The sequence below is a fragment of the Rattus norvegicus genome, chromosome 9 (assembly GCF_036323735.1).
Source record: "Rattus norvegicus strain BN/NHsdMcwi chromosome 9, GRCr8, whole genome shotgun sequence".
NCBI lineage: Eukaryota > Metazoa > Chordata > Mammalia > Rodentia > Muridae > Rattus > Rattus norvegicus.
Genome location: NC_086027.1, coordinates 75944550 through 75972519, shown reverse-complemented (window position 1 = coordinate 75972519; position 27970 = coordinate 75944550). Strand labels below are relative to the sequence as shown.

General features: G+C 43.5%; 1 protein-coding gene and 1 pseudogene across 4 annotated transcripts in view; both read left to right on the top strand.

The window, feature by feature from the left end:
* The window catches only part of Lancl1 (LanC like glutathione S-transferase 1), a 30114-nt gene extending 25878 nt beyond the window's left edge, over positions 1–4236 (top strand). For all 4 annotated transcript variants that reach the window (XM_063266534.1, XM_039082904.2, XM_039082905.2 and 1 more), the window contains 4 exons: positions 713–895; positions 2640–2816; positions 3185–3257; positions 4054–4236. In XM_063266534.1, coding sequence (XP_063122604.1) covers positions 713–895; positions 2640–2816; positions 3185–3257; positions 4054–4130 — 510 coding nt within the window. In that variant the 3' untranslated portion in view covers positions 4131–4236. The remainder of the gene's footprint in view (positions 1–712; positions 896–2639; positions 2817–3184; positions 3258–4053) is intronic.
* An 809-nt stretch (positions 4237–5045) lies between these two features.
* Positions 5046–26208, top strand: LOC134480381 (large ribosomal subunit protein eL32-like; annotated as a pseudogene).
* The last annotated feature ends 1762 nt before the right edge of the window (positions 26209–27970 follow it).

The window sequence follows — 27970 nt, the reverse complement described above, 5'->3', positions numbered from 1 at the left end:
ACCTCAGGACCTCTGGAAGAGCAGTCGGTGCTCTTAACCACTGAGTCGTCTCTCCAGCCCCCCTATGTCTTTTAAAGAATGAACAGGCCCTGAATTAAGAACAGTATCAAAAAGAAAATGACTAGATTATATTCCAAATAACATCCATCTGCCCTGCCTCACCATGATTTATAAATCTCTATATCCTAGTATCAGAGTAATCCAGTGTACAAGTCATTTCCAATTTGGTGTGGAGGCATACTGTACTTCTGCAGCAGGTCTCAGATCTCCCAGTCTCTCTCGTGTCCTTCTCTGTTACAGACAGCATCCACTACCACTCTTTCTTAAAGTGGAAGGTGAGCTTGGTAGTCAGTGCATCCCTGCACTCAACACACATCTGTTTCACCCTTGTTTCACCCTTGCAAGCATTGACGTGGGCACAGTACTTGTGAACCTGTCCATAACAGCAGTCATTGGAAACAACACATACAGAAGGCCATAAGAGGTCAATAATGGCCCAACTGTAGTTTGTTCCATTTCTTAAAAATCATAAACTAGATTAAAACAAGACTATCTAGCAGATGAAGAAATCGGAAGAGATATGAAGCTTTTTAATGATGTCACATTTCCTATTAGGCATGATTTTTTTTTCTGGTTTGGTTTTAAACTCATTCTGAGTTCTAGGAATGTCATTCTCTTCAGCAGAACTAATAATCCTGTCTTTCCTCTTTAGCCCAGCCTTCATGTAAGCCAAGGGAAGTTACATAGTTTGGTGAAACCCAGTGTAGACTTTGTCTGCCAGCTGAAGTTCCCTTCTGGCAACTACCCTTCATGTTTGGATGACACCAGAGACCTGCTTGTCCACTGGTGCCATGGCGCCCCTGGGGTCATCTATATGCTCATCCAAGCATACAAGGTACCTCTTGTTCTCTTGGTTAACAACAAAATAGCAAACGCTTTTACAACTTAACACTATTCTCAGTCACGAAGGGATTATGAACAACTGTTGGATCTGAGGTCATTGTTAGCATCCTTCTCACAGTTGTCCATCCTACCATAGTGAACACCATCTCATAACACCAGAAGCGGCTTCACTGACAGAGTAACCAAGATGATAACAGAAGTGGCAGAGCGAAGATCAGTACCCCAGAAGCATGAGTGAAAGCAGAATCCTTACCCGTTGCTTCAGCGATGTGAAGGATACAGCTGCCATGCAGAAAGACTGCTGGCTCTTAAACAGCACTTGACATCCAACCCAGCAGCTCCACTCTGGACCTGTGCCCCTCCCCTGAAGTGACCATCCATAACAGCCCTGCTCTAATCCAAGTGTGAGAAGTAGCTAAGCATCCCTTATCCATCAACAGATGGACAAGTAGATAAAACATGGTGTGTGCATGCTGGGGTATAGTGTCCAGTCAGAAAAGGGAATGAATTCTAATACAGACTGCAATACTCAGACTTTGAAAACATGCTAAACAGAGTAAGTAGATACCCAGAAATGCAACACAGAAGAGGAAATGTCACTTCTATGGAGTGATGGCTAATAGGAAGTATCCAGAATAGGGAAATTACAGACAGAAAATAGAAGGTGTCGGGGTCAGGAGTAGAAAACAGGGAATGCTGCTCAATGTGTAGTGATAAAGATAGAAGTGGTGTCAGGGGCACAGCTTTATGACTGTAGTGCCACTGAATTGTATACATAAAATGCAGTCCCAGTGCTGGAGTTGGACACAGGACGATCCCTAGAGCATCCTGATTAGCTAGTGTTGCCCAGTCTTTGTGCTCCAGGATGAGAGAGACACACTATCCTAAAATATAGTGTGAAAACACCTGATCTGGACCTTTGGCCTCCATAGGTACCCCCACACACACAAACACACAAACATATAACAGCTCATTGATTCTTCCCCAGGAGGTAAAGACACTCTGATGGTGAAGGGTGTCAGTTACTCAAGTTGTATGACTTGCATATGGCCAGTGTGTTCTTTGGAAGGTGATTGGTGATAAAACAAGTGACCAGTTCAGTATTGTTGCTGCGTCTGTCACACACACACACACACACACACACACACACACACACACACACACACACACACATCTTAGACCAAACACACACAAGCAGGCCCAGTTATTTTTAAAAGCAAAGCTAGTTACATTAGTTAGCTTTCTGTTGCTGTGATAATACACTGACGAAAAGCAGCTTGGAATAGGGAAGAAAAGGTTAGTCCAGTATGAAGGGAAGCCAAGGCAGGAACCTGAGGCAACAAGAACTGAAAGAGTCCATGGGCAAATGCTACTTGCCTTCCCTGCCTTGCTCAGCCCTCTTTCTTATACACCCAAAGACTACATGACAGGGGATAGCACCACCCACAGTGGACTAGGCCTTTCTCCCTCAATCATCAATCAAGGAAACACCCAAAGACATGCCCACAGGCCAGTCTGATGAGGACAGTTCATCAGTGGAGGCCCCCTCTTCCCAAGTGTGCCTAGTCTTGTGTCAAGGTGACAAAAACTAACTGTGATACAAGTCAGTGTTAAGTTTGTCTTTGGAAGTACCACACATCCTGTTGCGTTCCTTACTTCTTGCCATGCCTCCTCCTCCTCTTCCCCACCTTGCCTTCCCAGGCAGGAAGAGCTTTAAGTGTCCCTTGACTCTGCAGGTGTTCAAAGAGGAGCATTACCTGTGTGACGCCCAGCAGTGTGCTGACGTGATCTGGCAGTACGGGCTACTGAAGAAGGGCTATGGGCTGTGCCACGGTGCTGCAGGGAATGCCTATGCTTTCCTGGCACTCTATAACCTCACACAAGATGCGAAATACCTGTACAGGGCCTGTAAGGTAAGAGCCAGGCTGTGCACGGGAAGCATCCCCTTGGGAGGTTGAAAGGGTCCGTGGGCTTAGAATTTATAAACAAGTCCTTTAAGGAAAACCTTGAGAACTAGTCAGTTCCATTAACATCCCTTTAAAGGGTAGATTCTGCTTGGACATTCGTGGGAGCAAAGGATGAAGGGTCATTTTGTTCTTTGGCATTAGTGTTCTTACTGCTCCCTAAATTCCCAAGCCATACACCTGCCTCCAAACCACCCGTTCCTCAGTCTTCTGCCTCTCACTTGATAGCTTGGGAATTATTCAAAGTAACAGGCAGTTTTCGTGAGTTCCTAGGATCTGGAAATAACTGCAGTAATTGAACTCTGCCTCATTTTCAGTTTGCTGAGTGGTGCTTAGACTATGGAGAGCACGGGTGCAGGACACCGGACACGCCCTTCTCTCTCTTTGAAGGTATTTCTCACACACAACTTAGCTTCTGATGCCATCAACTACCTCTGCTTGATGTTGATGTGTTGGTTTTCCAGGTGTAACCACAAACTGATTTTTATAGTCCATTCTTAAACATCTTTCCTGATGTGCTGGTCACTTAGCAAGGCTGAGGAGGTAGCTCGTTGTTAGAGTGCTTGCTTGGTACACCTGAAGCCCTGGGTTCCATCTTTTGTGCTAGGTAAACTGGGCATTTGGCACACACTCACAATCCCCACTATAATCACAGCACTCAAGGGCTGGAGACAGGAGGCAGGAGGATCAGCATTTCAGGGTCATCCTAGGCCATTTACTTGTTTAAGGCCAGCCTGGACTGTATGAAACTGTGTCCCACTCACCCCACCCCCCAAAAGAAAGAGTCAGTGAGCATGTTACCACATTACCACAGACTATAATGTTAGTAGCTGTAATGGTGGCCACCATTTATGGAGCTAGGCATATGCGGAGTCATAGATGCAGAGCCTCCAGGAGGAAAATGGCCACGAGGCTGTGGTGAAGGAACTCACATGTGGCCAAGTGACAGGAAGTGAGTGGCTTGAATAAGTATCTTGAACTCGTTTGCCTCCATTCTGTCTCCTATCTTCCCCTAAATAGAAAGACAGCCAAGAATCCTACTCAGGGCCTCTGATTTTGAATGTGGGGTAGGAATTACAGGATGCTTCCCATGACTTAACATAAAGTTGATGACAAAAAGCAATGAGCCGCCTTATTAAAAAGAGCCATGTGGTGTAGTAACTTGTGCTTCTTTCTGTTCCTTTAGGGATGGCTGGAACGATATATTTCTTGGCTGACCTGTTAGTCCCCACAAAGGCCAAGTTCCCTGCATTTGAACTCTGAGAAGAAAGCATGTCCCCTGCCGCTCACAGCATGGTTCTGTGTATCCCTCTGAGCTCTGTGTGTCCATTGCTTTTGAAGGAAGCAGAATGAAACTGTATACTTTGAAGTAGTTGGGTTTTTATTTCCATAATTTGCTTTAGCAGTTCAGCGCCTTCCTTTTATGATTTACTTTTATTTAATTTAAAAGTAAACATGAAGCCACCTTAGCTTCCTTCCAAAGGGAAAGACGGATGACAGGTACAGTGTTTCATAGTCATTAACATAGTTTCCAGGCGTTCAGCAAATGTTCCTCCAACAGCTTATCAATGTAATCATGCCTTAGTGCTCTCGAAAATGTTTTCTGAAAACTCTGTAAGCCATGCCTGGTAGCATGTTATCCCATCTACTGCAGAGAGAGGCATGAGAATCACAAGTTCAAGACCAACCTGGGCAACTTAGTCAGACCCTGTTCCAAAATGGAGAGATCTGGGACATAGCTGAGTGGTAGAACATTTTCTACCATGCAGAAGAGCCCTGGGCTCTGCCCCAGCTCAGACACGCACAGTGCGTACACAGACTCAGTGAGTTAGGCAGATACATGCAGATGCTGTTGTTGAATGCTGCCTTCCAACTCTTCTGTTGAATATTCCTCCTCCAGAAAGTAGTTCTGTGGCTGGGTTTTCTCAAGTGTTTGATCAAAGGGGACAAAAACTATAGCCCATGCTTCTGAAAGAAAAACTGTAGAATTTTCTGAAAGAGTTATAGACTAGACTTTGGGCCTAAATGTCATTTTTTAAATTTCTAGTTTCTATCTGAACTAGAATTACCACTCAAGAGGCACAAAGGCACTATCTGCCCGCAACATTGTCAAAATTTAATATGGTTGTGACATACAATCTGATCTGAAAGTTAGTTCAACACCAGTTTCTTGGTTTGTATTATACTTCAGGAATGTTTATTTTAAAAGTGTTTGTCCTTCAGTATTCATATGAGATCTGAAGTAGATTTCCTGTGTGAATTTGCTGAGACAGGATTCTACCTGACCTTTGGCTGACCTTCAGACGTTCGGCTCAGATTTGACTTGCTTTTCGCTGAATGAGTGCTACATGTCATCGCTTCCTGGCAATTGATTTGAACATTGATCACTAAATAGTACAGAATCTAATTCTGCTTACAAAAAATGTGGAAAGGGCACTGCTCTAACCAGTAGCTTCTAAGAAACCACAGCTTTTGACAAGCACTCTGACTCTTAGCTGGCCTGGGGTGTTACTGCCTTCGTGCTTGTAACAAATGAGCATTTGCATATCCCAAGAGCAACATTCTGTCCGACTCTGAGACCGTGCAGAAGACTCCTTGGTGCTTCCAACTCTAAACAAATGCCCATTGGCTCCTTATCCTCCCTCCTTTCTTCTGTAGGAAGGCGGAAGGCCTATCCAGACTCTTTGTAACTGACTTGGTGACATTTTCCAGCTTTAAAACAACAGGATCTAAGAATATTTAATCTGTTATTTTGTGGCTCTTTTGGTCATGCTATTTTTATTGGAGATCAGATCCCCACGGAGTGTATGCTGGTTGCTATGAGGAATAATCCCTATTATTTTCTATTTGGTACCAAAATAGTTTATGTGAAATTTTCAGGCCCTTTAAAGGGTGCCTACAGTAAGATCCAAAGAGCAGCCCAGCACTCAATTTCTAGGATTGAGTTGGTCCTTCTGTGACCCCTATACATCAGGGACTTCATCCTCAGAAGCTGTGTGTAGTTTGCCATGTATTGATGGTGTCAGTATTTATAAGTGAGACTCACAGACAGCAAAGTACAGCTGTTTGGCGAGGTGTCCAGCCTTAGAAAAGAAAGCTTACTTGGTTTAGTTAAATGGCTTGTTATATCCTGCCTGCACTTTTCTATAGATACTTATTAAAGAAAAAGAGGAAGTGTTTTGGTCAGCCAAGAGACTTGGTCATAGTGCTTCCTCAGGCATCCTGATTAATGTTGCTTTCTGCATATTGTCACCCATGAGCAGACTCATCGACACCATTCAGCTCTCTTCACTGAAGCTTTTTTGAAACTCATTACACTGAGTGCGTATACCACTGTTCACGTACGTATAAGAGCTAGGAGTTTTCTGAGGATTTTAAACTCAGGTAGAATACAAGGCTCACACCAATGCCTCTCCTTGCATAGAGACTGCAAGTTCATTTCCACTCCAGAGTTGTACAGACGTGGTGTTGTTGCTTTTGTTCTTTTACATTGCTCCCTCGGAGGTTTTTCTTCTTGGTTTCAAAGCCTTCCAGTGGCTGCCTGAAAGCTCAGTGGTGGTGTTCATCTCCATCCTGAGTCTGGGGGTAGATGTCCAGAGCCTGCGGGGCAGTCTGCTAGCCCCTTGTGCTTTTCTGCCCTAAGCTTAATCGTGTAAAATGTCAGCATTGCTTCGGCTGTCTCCACAGATCCCACCAGGCGTTCATGTCCTCCCAGCTGTCGGTCTGTCACCCTTAGAGCCATCTGGTTCCCACCCATATCAAGGCAGAAGCCCGCATGTATGTACAGTTAGATGAAGAGGATCTACAAGTATTTTTTTTTCCTTCCCCATTTCTCTAAGTAACAGAATTGCAGGTCTCCACTCCTGTGTCCTCAGGTCAATTTGTTTCTAGATTATAGATCCTGACTTTGAAATAAATAGTGTAATTGGGAACTTTTACCTCTATCCTCCTTCGGCTCCGAGAACTCAGGTGTAGTCCCTGCTCACTTCACCTTAATTCCTGCTCCTTTTTGGCTTCCCTGACACAGATCAGAGCAGGTTTCTGAGGGCTCCATACAGCTGGACTGTAGGAAAACTGTTGACATCTAGTGAAGGGAAGTCAATGCAGGGGACATTAAAGAATCACCCCAAGGTTCATCGCCACTAAACGGGGAAGAGCTGGTTTCATATTTGTATGTTATTGTAGGATTGGACTCTCTGGTCCTCAATAAAATGCCTGAGTATCAGATACTGTTCGCTTCAGTTTGAACGTGAAAAGTGTTTCTAAGGGTAAATAGTGGCTTTTTCTGTATAAACTCTGTCCCTGGGATTCACTCCTAACTACTGCTTCATTGTTAGTTCCACTCCTTTGTAATAATAGATTCATATGTGATCGTGGTAGATTTTGAGAGAATCTTCGAAGGTTTCAAACCGTGTGGCAGGCACGTTACCACCTATGTTTACCTCAGTTTGCCCAGTGGTCAGCTACCAGCAGCTCACAGCTCTGAAAGGAGCTTAGAAGTGAGGTCCTTGGATGAGGCGTAACTACGGGGACGCAAGTCTGCCCAGTCACCTAGGAGACCGGATCACTCTCTCAGGACACCATGAGCCAGCGCATCAGAAGTTTGCCAGTGATGCCATGAAGCACGTTTTCATCTCTGAGCTACGTGGCCTTCCTCCTGCTCCTCTGTTGACTGGATGACTCAGAACACACGGAGAGGTAGGGTTGTTTTCTCTTCTTTAAGTGAAATGACGGGATGCATGGTCTGCTGATCAGGCAGTGAGGAATGGAGGGACAGAAGTCTCCAGTAACCAGACTCTGTGGAGTGACCCGGTCCTGTGTTTAATTCTCTGTAACAATGAAACTGCAATTGTCATTGTAATAATAATAATAAAAACCTTTAAGTAATTTGGCTCTTTCCATTTACCCATAACTTCTTTGTTAATATGTTTAAAAAAAAAATCCCTGTGTCCCTCCCATACTCTCTGATGATTAAAAAATGGTAATTTATGCTATTTTTCTTTCCTACCTTCAGCCCCAGTGTGGAATCAGTACCTCAAAGGCCTCCTGGCCCTGTCTTTACAAGCGTTCTGTAAATGTACCCCGAAGATTTGCTGTTCCATCCTCCTTTGAATCCACACACACTTTTCCAAAGCCTTGATCAGAGGCTGCTTCCAAAGCAGAACACTGGCCTTCCTGAGAACGGAGAGCACAGTGGCTCCACAGCTCCACTCTGTGAACTGATAAGCAGTCTTCCAGGAGCCTGGGTAATACGCCCTTGGAGACATAGTCTACAGTTTCCGTGGTAATGAGAGAAAGCACAAGCACAGTAAGCCAAACCGTGGACTAATGGGGATAGACAAATGGAGCCTAGCAGGGCCACTCCCAGTCAGCCAGCCTCATTTCACATCTCTACGTTCTGTTAACTTCCTATCAGCATGCAAATTGCAACCATGATGACATTATGTCTGCAGCTAATGTTCTGTCACTCTACAAGTAAGTGTTGGGGAAGGCCTTTGTGTGGCATTTAGTGGTTATGGAGGGCAAGGGTGAACTTCGGATTAACCAGTTTGTAAAGTCCTGTCAAAATTGCCTAATTTCTCTGGTGGACCTGGCTCCGAAGGAAAGAATTTGTAATTTGAAAGTGCTGATGGGGGCTATGGCCAACATTGGATGATTTATCAGGAATTGACTTTTAACAATTCACATGCATTCTTGTGGATACTTTTTGCACTGTTGGTTATGTGCTGTAGACATGCCCATTTGAGTAGTTTCTATGAGCAGTGCTCAATCTTTATCTCGTCTGTGTGTATACAAGGTAGGTTCTACATGCACAGACCAGGTCCTCGCTCAGGTAACTCAGATAATTAGCCAAGCAATTACAAAGTGCCTTCTGATATTTGCACTGGTGCCAGCTGTTGTTTTCCTTGTTACCTGACGTGGGCGTAGCCTATAGTAAGGAAGGGTCATGGCATGAGGCATGTGAGAAACCTTAAAGGCATAGCTTTGATCAGTCCTAGGTGCATGCAAGTCGCTTAGGGATCTTTGTCAGGTGCTCCTAAATGAATTAGATAATCCATCATGAATCTCAGAGAAAAATGAGTCAGCAGTGGGCTGGTGGATTTCGAGACTTGACCACATGTGAAGGGGATGAGACAGCAGGAATGGCTCGAGTCTGATTTCTAACTGTCATGGTTCTGTAGGATAGAAGTGTAGGGATTCAGTCTTGTGATGAGCAAGTTGGTGGTTGCAGCTGGTGAAAGCAGAGGACTTGGAGAAGATACTTAATATGAATGGAAAAGTCAAGAATTTTGATTTTTTTTTTCAGTTGAAGTATCACAAGAAAATGCCCAGAGCACAGGATTAATTTGAGTCATCTAAACTCAGGAACTCATGGAGGAAGGCTAGCCTGTGCACCTCCATCACAGTTTATAAGATACAGGTGAACACAGATCATTCACACTCCTTTCCAAAGCCCTACTTCTTCATGCTCTTATAAGTAGTAAATGTAGTATAGTATAGGTGCTGCTGGCCGCCTGACATCTGACAGGATTCCAGTGTCAATAATGTGGGGTTTGGGGTTTCGGAAGCCAGGGCCGTGTGCAAAACTAGAAACAAAGCTGATGTAGGAGACTTGGAAACCCAGTTAGAAACATGGCGGGAGGTGGGGGATGCTTTATTTTCTCCTAAATTAGAAACCTGATACAAATGAGTATGATCACTAATTGCCTGATTCCTGCCAACATAAACGTGTTCCCTGGGCATTCAGCAGCGAGGACTGATCCAAGTCTGGATGACTTTCAACCAGTGTGTTTTCTACAACTTACAATAGTGATTGATCAGCAGGCTTGGCTTTAGTTTTGGAAAGCCCTTATCTGCCCAGTTAAAACCGGGTCTGCTGTAGTGACACCTTAAGGTGCTAACACAACAAGTGCATCCCTTGTTTACTTCGGGAAGTGATCTACAAGTCCACAGGCTAGGAGAGCTTCTGAGAATTCCCGGCTCTAAGAAGGTGGCACGCACTAGGTAAACAAAAATGCCCCTCTCAGGATGCAGTAGAAACACAGGCTGTATGGGTGGCACTCAAGATTGGGGGGGAGGGGGCTTCCTGACAAGGCTGGTCTTCTGACAGGCAGGAAGCTGTCATACTAGATGTCTAGAAGCCACTCAGGGAAAAGGGTGAGTAGGACAGGTTGCTATTGTAGAACCCAAGTGCATGCCATACATCTGGACATGGTGGTCCACATCTGGGCATGGTGTGCACATCTGGGCATGGTGGTGCACATGTGATCCCAGTACTCAGAAGGTGGAGTATTAAGAGGTCAAGGTCATCCCCAAGTATGTAGCAAATCCAAGGCCAACCCACCATTATGTGAGAACTTGTTTCAAAACAGCAAAAACAGAAATAAGCCCACTTAGAATGCAGAAGACAAACACCCGAAGGACCAAGATATTACAAACTCCTGAAACAGAACCTGGCAAGCATGACTAATTGAGAAATTAAAGCCACAAGAAGTTAAAGTTCCCTAACTCACCGTTTCATAGCTTCCTTCCCCCAACACCCCCGGCTTCCAGATGGGCTTAACCCTGAGCATATTCCCTTGTGAAAGCCCACATGCAAACACTGGGCAAGAGAGCATGCTTTCTTTATTCTTGCTCTATAGTATAAGCAGCATCTCTATGTTTATTTTTTATAAGTCCACACGTTTACTGCATGCAATAATCACAGAGTAGCAGGCATTTCTGTCTCTTCAATCATTCTCACATGTTGATAATTTCTTCCTCTTCCAAGTCATTTTGAAATAACTGCAGGTAGCTGTGCTGGGCAAACAAGCAGTGAGTCCTCCACGTTGTTTTGCCCTCCGGAACCTCATCCCATTCTCCTTGCATGTGTCTCCCAGTTTCTAGTGACCACTCCTTCAGATGCATCAACCCTAACCCAGGTTATGAGTGATAGGAAAAACAGAAAAGTGTGTCCCCACGTATCTGCAGAGCAATCCCAAAGAAATGAGATGAGCTGCCTGATTTGTGAGATTAAGAAGATGATGTAACATGTAGGGAAAAAAAAATGAGGATGCAAGCAGAGAGGCAGAAAATATAAAGGGGAGACGATAAAGAAGAAAATACGAAGGGGAATATAAAGGAGTGAGAACACAAATGACAAAAAAAAAAAAAATCAGCAAAAGAGTTAAAGGTGGAAGAATCATCGACTTGAACTAAAATTGTTTTCAAGCCATCCAGCCCAAGAGAAAATGATCGTGATGAACAAAGGAGTAAGGAAAGCCCTAAGGACAAATGTGTCGCTCTCAAGAGTCACACTTAAGGATGTATGTGACACTTGTAGGAGAGTCATACACGCACTGTGAGAGCTTCCAAAAATTATGGGAACCGAAAACATAGTTAAAGAAAAATGGCTTAAAATTTCTGAGAAAGAAAACTAACATCCAGGCTGAACCCAAACCAGTCTGTACTAGGACACATCACAAACAAATTGTCAAAATCGTGGGTGGAACTCTTGAAAGCAGCAAAAGAAAAGAAGGTTTTCACTTAAGAAAATTCAAGTTGAAACAAAGGAACATTCAACAGAATACAGAAGGATTTAAGCACAGAAAATAACAAAAATATGGGGAAAAAAACAGAATAATTTGGTAAAGGTAGCCTAGGAGTTCTAATTCTGGCATAAAAAAACCACAAAACATTGATCTATAAAATAAAGGAGAGTGGTTTGTGGTAATAAAAGTGTGGGCAAAGTAAAAGTCCAGGACACTTCTGTGTGTTGACATTGAGTTGTTACCGGCTTAACCTGTTGTTACAGCAACAAAGTGCTTTAGGTAATCATGGTAAGTCCTGAAAAGCATATACTCCTACCAAAGGCACACAAGAAAATGAGAAAGAAACCATCACCACATCAGTCAGTGAAGCATTCAAAGAGACACCAAGAGAAAAGAAACTAACAGATCTCAGTTAGCAAAAGGCAGAGCCTCGGCAGTGATGATATCCAGCATGGATTAACATTGCAATGTCAAGTCTTGCAATATCTGAAAAAACAAGTTAACACATTTAGCAAATTGGTTGTGATTTCTTTTATCCGGGAATTTCTAAGACATAGAGGGATCTTACCTAAAAGATAGAACTACTGATTTTGGAGGGTCTGTCGTAGGTGTACTCCTATGTGTACACGCACACATGTGGAAGCCAGAGGAAGACAAAGTGCATTTTCCTCTATTGCTTTCTACTTTATTCTCTGCCTGAGCCAGGGCATCTCACTAAACCTGAAACTTAACCTGCTTGGCTAAGATGGCTGGCTAACAAGCTTTCAAGATCTGCCCATCTCCATCCTCCAATCCTTGGGTCAGAGACATGGCCAGCTCTGCTTGGTTTTTATGTAGATGCTAGGGATTTGAACTCAGGTCTTCATGTGTGCATAGAAAACACTCTTACCAACTGACTGTTTCATCAGAACAAAGACAAAAATAAAAGCAAGACTATGACAGGGATTCCTTTTTTAAAAAATGCCTAAACAACGATGAAAAGTTAATATAAAAGCTAATTCTGTTACAACTGGTATTGTTGGTTTTTAGACTCCCCCACCTATTCCAGTAAGTCCATAGGGGTGGGGTGAAGGGGTGGAATCCTAAATGCAAGACACTGTATCTTTGCAATTTCCTCCACAAAGATGTCCTTGGAACAATGCAGGTAGCACTGTGCTCAGCCGTCAAGAGGACCAGTGTGGACAGAGCACTTCCCAAATGATCCGCTCACCATAAGCTGAACCAGCCCCTTAGTAGAGGAGACCCCCCTGCGTCTGGCAGTCTGAACTGTCACTAAGCCTCAGGGGAGGCACAGAAATGTGGCTTAAGGCACCCAGCTGAAGTGCAGCTAGACAAAACGGACTTGGGAACTGCTCTAGGACTTACACTAATTCAGAGTCTCATGCTTGGCTTGGCTCTATTTTCTATTTCACTTGACACAGCTTTGTTCCTGAGCTGATAATCACCAAGTCACAAACACAGGTTTTGTCCAGCAGATGTCAGTAGAACTCAGTTCAATAATGTCTGTTAATGAACTTGAAAAACCTATGGGAGAGAATGGGAGAAAAATGAGTTGCACCAGGAATAGCAGTTTTTGGTTGGCATTGGAGGAAGTGGCCAGGCATAAAAATCCAGATAATTGGGCATGTGGAAATACTGCAAGATCGACTGTAACAAGCACGGCTCTGGCGCTAATGTTCAAAGGTTAAAACAAAGTTCAAAGTGGTTTTAACTGGATGTCAAGTTCTAAGTCAGAGGCCAAGTCATGACTGATGCAGAAAGGGAAGGCCTGAGGAGGTGGGCTCAGGTGTGGGTTACAATGCTAGCTGATCCTATTTACAAGTGGGATTGTGTGTGCGTGTGTGTGCGTGCGTGTGCGCGTGTGTGTGATCAAGTACACCAGTAGAGACCAAAGGTTGATGTCTTCCTCTCTCATCCTCTACCTCATTACCCTTTGACACAGAGTCTCTCATTGATCCTAGTGCTCACGCTTTAATGAAATCAGGATGATAGATCCTCCTGTCCCCCTGCCCTTGCATCCAGGATTTCGGGTGTACCCCATCACACCCAGCTTTTTACAGGAGTTTTGGAAATACCAACCCAGGTGTTGCGATTTGGTCTATTGCTATGTATTGTAATGCTCAATTCTATACCAGCCTACAAGTGACTTCTCGTGTTTGCAAACCTTGTTCCTCGATTTAACTACTAGTTAAATAAAATTGGCTACAGCCAGTTCTGGAGGGATTAGAGGTGGGTGGGTTTGGAGTGACCTGGTTGGAGCAGAGAGACCAAGGGGAGAAGGGAGGAAGAAGAAAGAGGGTGAGGAAGCTGCCATGAGGGGAGATGGATCATGAACACATGGCCAGGAGGAACAGCAAGTATCTGGGGTACACTGCTAGGGCGGCAGTTGGGCCTGCAGTTAGAAGAGTAGATTAGAGGTGATTCCCCAGTAATTGTCAAAGCCAAATAAAATGACCATAGTCTGAGTCTCATTTTTTTTAACCTAGTCAGGGACACGCTTAAATTGCTTATATTACACCAAGGTTGTTATGCTTACAACACGAAACATTATACTCTGAACCCTCTGTCCAGCCCCCGAGACAATTTTCTGGAGGCCACAATATTACTTTACCAATTCTTTAGGTTTCTTTTTTCTAGGGTAATATTAAACTATCCTTTAGGTTTAGAAATTCACAACTTTAAGCTAAAAGGGACAGAGCAAAATAAATAAATAAATAAATAAAGGGAGATCTAATTTTTTTTTCAATTGTGGGGAAATTTTACATATATACACATGCAGAGAGAGAGAGAGAGACAGAGAGAGAGAGATGGGGGGGGACACTCATGAAATCATCATACCTAATTCAAAAATAATAGTGATGTAGTAGTGATAGCTTTTTCCTAGTTCTGAATGTTTAGTTTGCTTTTAACTTATATACACTCTCTCAGCACAGCTTCCTTTCAGTTTCTGGATGACAGAGACAGGGCTCTCCCAGAGGCCCTTATGGAGAGTTTGTGTGTTCTTCCCTGCCAGCTCCAGCACAGTTTGGGAACTGATAAGGAGGGAAAGAAATCATCCGGCCAAAGGAGAACTGCCGTGTGTCAAGAAAGTAGGTCCTCCCGGCTGCGTGACTGTTACTGCAGCTCTTCCCAGTTCAATTTTTAATCTCAGGTAGAAATAAACAAAATGGCCCTTTTGATACTCAGACCCCCCCCACACACACACACACGCACGTGCACACACACACACACACTCACACACACACACAGTCATTCTCTCTCACACACACATTCTTTCATTCATTCACAGACACACTCACACAGACACACACCAGAACTGGAAGGGCTAATCTGATCCCCATGCCCTCTTAACCTCTCTATATCCAGTCTCACCGGGATGAATCCTACACATCAGCCAGAAGTCCCTGGTAGATCATTCACAGTGGACAGGTACTTTCCCAAAGATCGTCTTCCTCTGGAGGGGCCCATTTGATGTACTATTAAATTACCATTACCAAACCATAATGGGGAGAAAGGAAGTTTATATCCTCAGTAATGTTCGAGGGTTTAAAAAAGAAAGGACAAGAAGGACCTGACTTTTATTAATAACATCGCTGGAAAGTGGCGAGGCAACATCTGGAATACTGATTACCCATTTGGCATGCCGTTCGTCTGCACAGTGAAGACTCAACATGACAAGCGCTGTCAGAAGGAAATAGGCTCCATCTAGTTAAATTAGAATGATTAGGGCCATTTAGACAGGGGAAGTTTAATTTGTATGGATCTAGAAATTTTATACAAACTGGGATACCTAAGTATTTAATCTTCCCTGAAGCTCAATTTAAAATTGAAAGAGACTGTTGCACAGATCTATAATGAGATGAGACATATTAGAAATTAATTTAACCATTACAACGCTGGGAACACGTAGCCCAGAGAACAAAAGAATTCATTTGCAGTTTGTGCACAACGAGAGAAGCAAATGTTCTGATACAATTCATTAACCAGCCTGTTGTTTCATGAGTTCTTTAAATAGTAGCCAGCTTGGATTTTTTTTTCCTACTTCGCCTGAAAAATTCTCCTCCCAAACTTAAATTACAGAGTAAATATAAAAGTAAACAGAACCAAGTTCTGTCCTATCCTTATATTCTAAGTGGAGATATTAACCTTCCAGGTGCCACAGATCCCTATAGGATCCCATTGAGCTTTTATGGATGCCTCTCCGAGCAGTATTTTAAACACCCAAAATAAAATGCATATGATTTTTGTTGTAGATGAACATATAACATTTTTAACATCTAGAAATGTAAAGGAAATTGCCTTTGTTGAAATTTAACAAATATAGCAGATATGTGCTCTGTTTTTGTATATCTAATAACAAAATGTGAGGGTGCATTTGATAACTATTGTCATTTTGAAACAGTACTTTAAAGATTTATTTCTATTTTCTGGGTACGCGCACCTGGGTAAATGTATATACATCACGAGTGTGCAATGCCCATGGGGGTCAGAAGAGGGCATTAGCAGCCCTAGAACTGCTGTGCAGGTGCTAAGAACCAAACCAGGACACCAAGTGCTTTAATCTCTGAGCTATCTTTCCATCCCTTTGAAATAAACTTTAATAGACATTATCCCAAGTGTGGTGTATAAGTACCAATGCTTTCTGTCAGTGACTAAGTCTTGGGTACTAAAAATACAAACTCTTTTACTTGTAATAACTGAAGGAAGTGTTTCGTTTTAGTCCGGATTTTGTGAAAACCAGTGTGTGACCGTTTTCCATACACGTTCATGTACTAGCACTCTTATTTCATGGCTTCCACCAAGGGTTGATTCAGGATGCTGTCTCTACAACCAGTGCTGTAGCTGAGAAGGGTGTGGGTGGATTCTGTAGCTATTGACAGCAAAATTGGCTAAGCCATTCTTCCCTTGGTCAGATAATAGCTACATGGACAAGAGGACTGAGGTACCAGTCAGCAGTCCCCAGAAGCTGCTAAATTTCTACCCTTTTTTGTTACGATGCCGCTAGAGGGTGTAAGCTTGTTCAAGATTCATGGAGGACACAGGTTTGAATTGCCTGGTTTAAATAAGTAATGAATCTTTGGGTTGTTGGGCTTGTTATATCTCTTGGGGCAGTCTCTTCTTTAAAATATCCTTTTTCCATCTGCAATGCAAAAGTCATAAATCTTGACATGTTCTTAGAAACTCCTTAACACCTTCTTTGATGTAAAGAGCTAGCATTTCTTTTGGGAAGTACTGTTTCTTTCAGCGTCATATATTAGTGCTGTTCTGTGCCGGGGATCAGGAGGACCAGGTGCTGAGGAGCGAAGCTAAGACCATGGGATGCACGAGCTGCTGGGAGAATCGAATTAGCAAATTACTAATCACTGCACCAAGTAGTAAATTTTGTTATAACAGACACTACTGGACTCACCACATCCCCTCTGCGGCTAGAAGAGGGTAGTCCCTGACAAAGGGAGCCAGGAAGTGATCTATAAAGTTTTATTTTTAAAAAGTGGGTAGAGATGGTATGCACTCATTGATAAGTGGCTATTAACCCAAATGCTTGAATTATCCTAGATGCGTAGAACACATGAAACTCAAGACGGATGATCAAAATGTGAATGCTTCACTCCTTCTTTAAAAGGGGAACAAGAATACCCTTGGCAGGGAAGAGAGAGGCAAAGATTAAAACAGACACAGAAGGAACACCCATTCAGAGTCTGCCCCACATGTGGCCCATACATATACAGCCACCCAGTTAGACAAGATGGATGAAGCAAAGAAGCGCAGGCCGACAGGAGCCGGATGTAGATCGCTCCTGAGAGACACAGCCAGAATACAGCAAATACAGAGGCGAATGCCAGCAGCAAACCACTGAACTGAGAATAGGACCCCCGTTGAAGGAATCAGAGAAAGAACTGGAAGAGCTTGAAGGGGCTCGAGACCCCATATGTACAACAATGCCAAGCAACCAGAGCTTCCAGGGACTAAGCCACTACCTAAAGACTATACATGGACTGACCCTGGACTCTGACCTCATAGGTAGCAATGAATATCCTAGTAAGAGCACCAGTGGAAGGGGAAGCCCTGGGTCCAGCTAAGACTGAACCCCCAGTGAACTAGACTGTTGGGGGGAGGGTGGCAATGGGGGGAGGGTTGGGAGGGGAACACCCATAGGGAAGGGGAGGGGGAAGGGGGATGTTTGCCCGGAAACCGGGAAAGGGAATAACACTCGAAATGTATATAAGAAATACTCAAGTTAATAAAAAAAAAAAATTTAAAAAAAAAAGTGGGTAGAGAAGGAGGATTGGAGGACCTGCATTTGCAGACGTTGCACAAAGGTATGAGAAAGTAGAGCGTCTTAGACAAAAGGACGGAGCTATTCAGGAGGGTAAGATCCCAACTGTAAAGGGTATTTGTCTTCTTAAGCAGTATGGATGCAATTTTGTTGGACCCTAAGCTCAGCATTCTTGAGGCTTTCTAGAAGGGCTCTCGTCAGACTCCCATCCCAGACCAACTGTCTCTGAAACACAAGGTGGAACCTAGACAATTACTCTAGCGAATCCTCCAGCTACTGTTCATGGACACTGAAGGGTAGGAACCATTGACCAATGATGGCTTGATAGAAAAACTAAGCACATGCAGAGAAACCATTCTCTTCCCACAGAGCAAATGACGAGGTTCTATTTTCAAATGAAAGAATTGCTTATGCATGTGAAAGGTGGAAGTCAGAGGAGGGATGACTGCAGAGAGACTGTTAGGAGACCATGTATGGCATGTGCCAAATAAAGGCAAGGAAAATGGCAGTCAGGGTGGCAGGAAGGGCAGACTTGTGAGACTGCGCTGACAGATATGACAGCTGCATGTGGGAGGCAGTGGAGGGTTAATGTCCAGGGTGACCTATTAAGTAGCAGTTGCCTTGTGAGTGTTGTTCAGATGCACTTCTGGGCAGCTCACCTAGACTTTGATGCTTACACACGCCTCCCCTTTAGGGTGCTTTTGTGACTGCGGTTTAGAAAAGGGCCCTCTCCTAGTGACTGATAATGCACAAAAAATGCATGTGAGCACTTTCTGCCAATGGCCCGCCCAAGATCCAGGATTTTAAGAACGAAGGAAACACAGTAATCAGAAAGACCTACTATCCGACTTCTCAGGGGCTGCGTGCGATCCTGGGGCAGACAGGAAATATACAACCGTGGAACATCCTGGGTTGCTATGCAATTTCAAAAACAAAATGCTCAGAAGGAGAAAAACTGATGAGCACACATTGCAGTGACCCAGGAAATAGCCTGGAGCAAAGGCATGGATAGCCATGTGGGGCAGCGCTTTAGAAGGATACCTGCTATAACCATGAGATTTCACTCCTTTACAAAAGATCCTTGCATGTTCCCCAAGGTATCCAGCTCACTAACGTTAAAGGCAGATGCAAAGACTGCCTCAGACAGGAAGATACGAAGGGGCAGCAGGACGTCATGCAATTGGGATTCTGAGTCCAATCCTAAAGCACAAATAGACTGGAGATAAAAATGTGACCCAAACTTGGTAAATCTGAAATAAAGACTAAACTAATTAATAGTTTTGTAAGCTCACCTCTAAGCTTCAATGAGGTACACTGCCAGATGCTGACATTTACGGCAACCTGGCTGAAAAACTGGCTGAATTATATAGACACTGCATAAATATTGTTTGCAATTCTTCTACTGGTCTAACATCATTCAGAACAAAAGTTCAAAAGAAAATGATTGTCTTCATAGGAAACCCCCAGCTTCCGTGGAAGGCTCCCAGAGGGTGATCTAGTGACTGTCATTATTGTAATTGACTTGAGTCTTGGAACCATTCTCTATGTCTTAATTCTCTAAAGAATTTAGACAGATGCATTTATATTCAAGCTTTATGAAGCATAGGCTTCAGAGTTGTCCCCTTTTATGCAGCCCACTGAAAGGTGACCATTGAGAGAAACTATGGAATATTCTGCTTTCTTGAGGAGAAACTGGGTTTTGAAGGGAAACGTGTATTCCAACTATTCATGGCCACTGCCTAAAGGGAGCTCGGAAAGAATGTAAATCTCTAAGCTGCCAGTCACTTGTTATTTCATTTTTCATTCAAAACATAGTTGCTTCTAAATGTTCTCTTTGCCTCTGATTTTATATTTACAATTATTTTGTAAAAGGTCCATGTACAGATTCATGCCCACCTAACCTGCCTAACTCTAATTACTGAGCACAATATTCAACAATGAAGTAAGTAGAAAACATAGTCAGTGTTCATTAGTCACAAATGAGTTGTCCATGATAATTTGTATGCTTTTCTGGGATAACAATTCTGTCTAGGGTACCTTTAAGATTTCTTTCTATGGGGTTGGGGATTTAGCTCAGTGGCAGAGTGCTTGCCCAGCAAGCGCAAGGCCCTGGGTTCGGTCCCCAGCTCTGAAAAAAAAAAAAAAAGAAAAAAAGAAAAGGGAAAAAAAAGATTTCTTTTTATGTGTACAGAAAGGATGTTAACATTCAGCAGGACTCTTAGAGACCTTCCACACACACTTTGTTTCGTAATGAGTAGAAAGTCAGTTCCCTAGTTAAATATCAATGGCCCTTGAATTTTGACATCTTTATTCAGGACTCTTTCCTCTTTTTGTTTATTTTTTTTATTTTTTTTTTAAACTTTGGACAACATGGGTATCCCAGTCAGTAGAAACCGTGCTTCCCACTTTGAGTCTGGCTCTCCCTCTGAGCTAGCGAGTCACCCGCTGTGCTACACTCTCTCTCGATGCTGGAACAATAGCTGTTCAGTCAGGAGAGTACACGGCCCATAGTCTATAGTCTCCCGAGTTGTCAAATGATGACGTTCGCTCTGTCTGATGTAGAAAATGAATTTTTTATTTAGAATATTTCCAACTTACAGTGAGTTTCAGCTCCCCTAATGAGCGGAGGGACATCAACAAGAACTTGTTTCTAGGAGGCAGAAAACTTAAGGAGACTCAGACCTGTGTAGGTTTTGGAATAGGTCAGAGGAGAGTTGGTGGGGATTGTATACACTGTGCTAGAATAAAACTTCTACTTTGTTTCTCTTTTTGGCAATCTAAGGTAACAACAAAAAGCCTTGCCTCTTTTTGCACTCAGTACAGAAATGTGTGTGGTTTTTAAAGGGTAACGATTTCATATTATTCCAGTTTATATACATTAAACAATTTCTAAGAGCCTTTTAAGTCTAGGCAAGCATGCTTCTATATTGCAGACTAAAGCAGAGGATATAGGTACGGTTTGGGACTGCTGGAATTAGGGTTGCAGTAATGTCCCCTCAGGGCTAGGACACCTCTTCAAAGCAGGCATGTGCTCCCGAGAACACTTGGTGCCTGAAGACTTTGCAGTGACTGCAGTCTACACGGTGGCTCCAGGCTGAAACTGAACCCACTGTTAGCCCATCCCCCATCAGTCCGGAGCCAAGCCTTGAAATAGCTCTGTTGCCGCCTTAATGGCATCTCGGACAGGAGCAAATGTTCTCCACGGTGGCGCCTGTTGGCTCTAATCAGATAAATTAAGGAGTTGAGCATGTTTCCACCATTTGGTTTAGTTTTATTTTAGTCCCCAAGTCCCTTTGCTCCCATTTCAAGGCTGACATTTTCTCATTGTGGAGGCCCCTGCTTTATCACTGAAGAAGCTTCGAGTAGAAGCATCACCTGTCTCACCCATGCTGAGATGCAACGTTTCCAGCAGACCATTGCACGACTACACTTTGCTATCACAAAGGCCAACTCTTCGTTTCACTGGGCATGCTTCAACATCCCCTTCACGAAGAAATGGATTCTCACTAGGCCTGGTATGTGCTTTTAATCCCAGCACGAGGGAGGCAGAGGCTAGAGGATCTCTGTGACTTGCACCTCACTCTGGTTTACATATGGTGTTCAAGGCTATCCAACAAGCCAAGACCACACAGTTAAGCAGAGAGAGGGGGAGAGGGAGAGGGAGAGAGAGACAGACAGAGACAGAGACACAGAGACAGATTCCCCCAGAGAGTGAGCTATCTGAGCTTTATTAGTACAAACCATCCTTTATGAAACAGGAATATCATGCATATGTAAATAGACTATGGCTTTGTTTATAGAAACAGCATAAGGCTTAGAGTGAAACAAGATGCAATTTCATCTCTAAAGATAAAGACTACACAAATCATATTTTCTCCCAATCCAGTACTTACTATTTATTTAGATCATACTATCTTTCTGACTCTATCCTACTTTTTACCCACAAATGCTGCAATTTTACATGATTGAAACAAATATCTATTATCTCAAGATAACTGGTCCAGCTCTCTCCTTTACTTCTCCATAGATATCCTCCTAGTGGCAGAAGGCATCCCATAACTACAGTAGCTGCCAAGGATGTCCTTCCGAGCTTAAGGAGTTGAGCATGTTTGCACCAGTTGGCTTAGTTTCATTTTAGTCTCCGAATCCGTTTTTCCAAGCTGAACCAGAACCAACAGATGACACCCTCTCTGTGCATGTTCATAATTTCTCCTTTAAAACTGGAAGCAATGTAAAAACAAGCAGATGAGGAGGAAAAGGAAAGGCCAATAGAGCTGACAGCCCTTGGCTTTGCCCTTCTCTGTGTCTGATCCACTGAACTTCCCGTAAATTGTCAATCAACTAATGATTAGAGAAACATTGTACTAATCCAGTGATTTCATGAATGATCCATCTACGAAAGGCTCTTTTCGCCTGGGGATAGAAATAAACTGCACTCAAGGCAATGATCAATGCAGAAGTAGTAGGGTCATTGAAAAGCTTGCATTCCTGTTTGATGCAGAGTTACAGAACACCACTTTTGCCCAGGACGGTCAGCTCCTAGGATGTGGCTGTGGCACGATTTTCACCTATTCTCACCCTCTTCTTGTCATCCGGGTGGTCTCCTTCTTCATTTAATATAACTTCACATGTGATCACCGCCCCTTAAGACACGCAGTTCTCAACCCTCCTACACAGCTTGTGCTGTTTCTGGAGAGGCTAACTCATTCGGCTGGCATTGTGCAAAGCAGGAAATCAATAAACATTTATTGAATTAATGCAGAAAAGACAATTTTTCTTATGAAACATTCGAGTGGCTTATTTTTATTTATTAACCCCTGAACTCATCCAGTACAGTATGATGTGGAAATTCTCACCACTTGTGAGAGTTTACGCCTGAGGAAGTGGAACATTTGCCTGAAAAAATGTTATTTTCCAAGGATATACAATGTTTCTACGGCTGAGGAAACACTGAACGGTTGTTTTTTAAATTCATTCATTCATTTATTTATTTTTACTTATTCACTTTACATCCTGCTCACTGCCTCCCTCCCTTTCACCCCCTCCCAAAGTCCTTCCCCCATCCCCCCTCCCCTTCTCCTCTGAGCAGGTGGGGGTCCCTGGGAATTCCCCACTAGAGACACTTCAAGTCTCTCGGGTTATGCACATCCTGTCCTAGTCAGAAAAGTCAGCCCAGCTAGAAGAACATACAGGCAACAGCTTTTTGGGATAGCCCCCACTTCAGTTTGAACTGTTACTCTTAATCGCACTCAGGACCCTGCCTGCCTCCTCCCACCACACCAACAGATCTTGATAAGATAGCTATGTAACCTGCCTTCCAAACTGAGACACTTTGACCGTGAAAATGCCAAACATTCAGGACCTAACTTCTAGATGCTCTACAGTTTGTTTGTCGCTGCACTAAGTCTGGAGGAGAGGAAAGCCAATAAAAGTGTTAGCCTTTGTAGTTGACATGGGATGATGTCATCCCCATAGGAAGTACCCTGGGAAAGACACAATGTACTTCCGATTTTTACTATATTACTTCCGAAATTCCCATTTCTTCTCTCACATGTTTCTACCCTGGATAGAAGCCCTGAGAAGCAAATGCTGTGTTCTCATGCATGCCAGAAAGTGGTGACATTGGGTGTTTTCTTTAGTTATTCACTACATTATGACTTGAGACAGGTTCTCACATTGAACCCGAAAATCTCTGATTGAGCTTAGCTGACTGGCAAGTGAACTTCAGGGATGCCCCTGCCTCTCTCTCCCCAGTACTGGAGTCATAAGGACACACCACCATGGACAGATTTTTACATGGGTGCAAAGGATATGCGTTCAAGTCCTCATGCTTGCCCAGCAAGCCCTTTACTGACTGAGCCGTCACCTAGCCCCTCACCTTTGATATATGTGGGTTGATGTCTACATGCAGGTGAGGGTAGGCACAAAACAAGGCAAGGCCTGTGATTGGTCAGTGAAAAAGAAAGGCAGGCTGAGAATTTTAGAGACAGGACAGAGAGATAGGAGAGAGGGGAGAAGGAAAGAAGATGGAGGAAGAGAAGGACGACCCAGATCTGTGTGACTTTTAAATAGCCACAGGTAGCTATGAATATCTTATAAGGGATAGATAACTACAGGACAACTTGTCTTATCTAGATGGGCAGTTTATATCAATATCTATTGGCTCTGAGTTTATTGTGTGGACATTTGGTGGGGTGAGAATTTACTGATATAAATCTGATTGATAAATTAGAAGCCTCTACTTCTTCCTCGGTGCTGCCTGCGAGGTGGCTGCCCTCTAATTGTGGCATCATGGCTGCCCTTTGGCCTCTGGTGAAGTCCAAGATCGTCAAAAGAGGACCAAGAAGTTCATCAGGCACCAGTCAAACAGATAAGTGAAAATTAAGCATTACTGACAGAAACCCAGAGGCGTTGACAACAGGGTGAGGAGAAGATTCAAGGGCCAGATTCTGATGCCCAACATTGGTTATAGGCCCAACAAGAAAGCCAAACACATGTTCTGCCTAGCAGCTGCCAGACGTTTCTAGTCCACAGTGTGAGGGAGCTGGAAGTGCTTCGGTGCAACAAATCTTCCTGGGCTGAGATTGCTCTCGATGTTTCCTCTAAGAACTGAAAAGCCATCATTTAAAGAGCAGCACACTGGTCATCAGAGTCACCAATCCCAGTGCCAGGCTACGCAGCGAAGAAAATGAATAGATGGCTTGTGTGCTGTTCAAATAAATCCACACACACACAAAAAAAGCAAGACTCTAGAGTTTTGATTGTACTGGGATACTGGGAATTGTGACTAGAACCAGAGAGGGTGGATGGCTGGGAATGTGAGCAGAGTCTGCAGCAAGAAGGCTTTGAGATTGGCAGTCTCTGCATGGGGCTAAGCCATAGAGGCAGAGAGACTGCTAGGGCCAGAAAGCAGTTAGCATGGGATGGTGTTTCCTTTTTTTTTTACTATTTCCCGATACAGTTATATTTGGATAATTTCGTCTGAGTTCATTTACAGATCTTTCTTAAAACAGAATCCCATTCCTTGCCCAGGCTGATCTGAAACCAATGTGAACCCTCAGTGGCCTTCAGCTGGCAGCAGTCTCCTGCCTCAGCCTTCCAAGTGTAAGGATTACAGCATGACTCATCATGCTCAACTAGACATTATCTGTCAATGAACAACAACAAGAATTAAAACCTCTTAGAGTTTCTATAACAAACCCATTCACTCAGCAACTTACAGAGCAACAACACCAACAAACAAAAACACCGAAACAGATTCAACAAAGACAGGAAGCTATTTTTCCAGTTTACTTGTTTACTGAGATGGGACACATCTTCTTCTCCACCACAGTGTCAAGCTCTCTCCGTAAGGGGCCCTTACTCGTCCTTGGGTATCCATTTTCAGGGAATCCAGGTAACATTTTAATTTTGCTGCTTTTTTATAGTTTGACTCAAATGAATCCAGAGACAAATGCTAAAGCAGTGGGAATTGCTAATTTCTTACCATAATACCAAAGAAAGTAAGAAAAGAAATGGGATGGGAGAGGAAAATATTTAAAGACAGAGGGATATAGAGAGAAGAGGGGGAGGAGAAAGAAGAGAAGAGGAAGAGGAGGAGGGGGAGGAGGAGGGAGAGGAGGGAGAGGAGGGGGAGGAGGAGGAGGGGGAGGAGGAGGAGGGGGAGGAGGAGGAGAAAAAGAGGAAGATAAGGCAGATTTTACCCCTTTCTCTTTCTTTCCTTCATTATACCCTGCTCTCAAAATATTGAGTGGGGAGAGAGAGAGAGAGAGAGAGAGAGAGAGAGAGAGAGAGAGAGAGAGAGAGAGAGAACAAAAGGACTGTTCCTAGGTATGGTTAGGAAGAAAGTTTATTACAATTATTATGGAGGACAGGGCCAGAGGCAGACAGAGAGCCCATATCCTTGTGGCTATGACCCTGAACGGGGGGAAGGGAAGTGAGAGGGAAGAACCAAGAACAACAGCCAAAAGGCCAAAGGTACAAAAGGAGCAAAAGAGGAGCAGGTAATCAAAATGCCTGGATTATATAGAGAAGAGTCTCTGAGGAAAGGGCAGCCTCAGGGCTGGAGAGTTCATGGTAGAGGGTGAGGTATGCCAGCCGTACCCTGTAACAGGTGGGGACTGATGGGAACTGGAAGAACCTAGAGGCCAGGTCTGCTTTGACATGTTAAATAGACACTTTGGTTAGCCTTTTGTCTCAGGCTTGCAACTTAACAATAATAAATAAAAAGTACATTTGATGGAGCATGCATTAGGAACCAAGGAGCCAACCATTGGATTCAATAGTTCTCATACCTCATCAAACACTGGCAATGACTCTGGAAAGCAGAAAACAGAAACACCACATCCATTGTACATCAAAGAAATCTGGAAACCCAGATGTCAGAAATTTGCCTTAAAAAAATCACACAACTGGAAAATATTGGAGCCAAAATTCAAATGCTTTCTGTCATTAAGCCATTATTTCTTTTTGCTAGAAATATGTATAGTGTTTTAATGGAAACTTCTCATCTATAAAATAATGGATAGACTTACTTATATCTGCAGTCTTCTGTAACTTCAAAATTATGACTCCATGAAAATAATTTTTAAATTACAGGTAAGCTGTATGTAAAGTTTCGTAAATTAAACTTGTGCTCACAGAAGAAAGGAATACACACAGAACCAGACATGGTGGTGAATGCCTTTAAGATAGGGGGGTCTTTGTTAGTTTGAAGCTAGCCCGGTCTACATAGTGAGTTCAAAGCCTTTGGGGGATTATATAGTAAGACCCTGTCTCACAAACAAAAACAAACAAACAAACAACAACAACAACAAAAAAAGAATATACACAGAAGATATGGTCAGGAATCTTCAGTCAGGTATGGGAGCACATACCTTTTAACTTCAGCATTCAGTTGAAGGCTAGAGGACCCTGAGTTTAAGGCCAAGATGAAATATATAGGGAGAGAATCTCAGACTGAAACATTTTCCCTCCAAGAGCCTGAGGTGCAGCAGAAACAGGAAACGGCTAAAGAAGAAACAATAACTAGAAGGTGAGGTAAATCCCCAGTCCTCACCAGGTGGTAACAGTCTTCAAATTGGCAGTCCAGAAGTCTAAGCCTAAGAACTGGGCAAGTCCAGGCAAGCCCAGGCAAGTCAGTTACTAGAAAAACCCTCAGGTTTCAGGCAGCTAGTCAGAAACTGCCCTGCCCTCAGAAGCTGCCCTGCCACCTGGCCTGAAGCAAGGACAATGGGTCAGTAGAAGTTTCCAGACCTCCCCAGCAACAGTTTCCAGCCATCACACCCTGTAATAGAATATCCCTAGAGATGAGTAAGATAAAGGTCACCTATCCCAGAGCCCCCTAATGTGCTTTAAATCAGGCCTGCAAGTTCACTTGGTTATCTCTCTATCTTTGTAGTGGGAGACCCCAGCGTGCTGGACTTCTGCAGAATAAAACACTCTTTGTGTTTACACACTATTTGAGTCTGGGGCATTATTCTTTGGTGAATCATGGACCCTTACAGAACCTGTCAAGCAAGAGAAAGTTTAAGAGTATAATCCTAGTCCTGGCAGGAAACCACTAGAGCAGAAGTCAGGCCCCTGATTAAGTTGTATTCCGCTGAGCTAGCAAAGTAGTGGGAATGAAGACAGGACTGAGCGGATGAAGCTTTGTCTGTGGGATTTCACAAGTGGAGGGGTGGCCGAGCCCCTTGATGGCTGCAAAGTAGAACAGAGTGGGGTTTGGGTGATTTAAGAAAGAGGGGTTGTTGCTGTGTGTTTTTGTGATTATTTATCTAACCAAAAATTTGAACGTGTATCGTGTAACTAGTCATGTGCCCATAGGGGTATAATGGGAAAAACTAGAAGCACAGCTTTTAATCTCAGCACTCAGAAGGCAGAAACAGAGGGATCTCTGTGAATTTAAGGCCAGCCTGGTCTACATATTGAGACTCTGTCTCAAAAAAAAATAAAACAACAACAACAAACATTGTGTCCTTTTGGACATGACAACTTAGTGGCAGTGAAAAATGGTAAAAATTGGAGGTAATGACACACTGTGATAGTGGTTACATAGAAGTCTGGTCCTCAGAAGGTACAATAGAAGAAGAAGACCCCCTTCCTGCTACACGTAGGAATAGAAGTGAGGGTGCCAAGATGGCTCAGCAGTTATTAGGAGCACAGTCTACCTGCTCTTCTAGAGGACCCCGGTTCAATTTATAGCACCCACATGGCAGCTTACAACTGTCTACAACTCCAGTTCCAGGGCATCCGACACCAGCACTCAGACATACATGAGAGCAAACCACCAATGC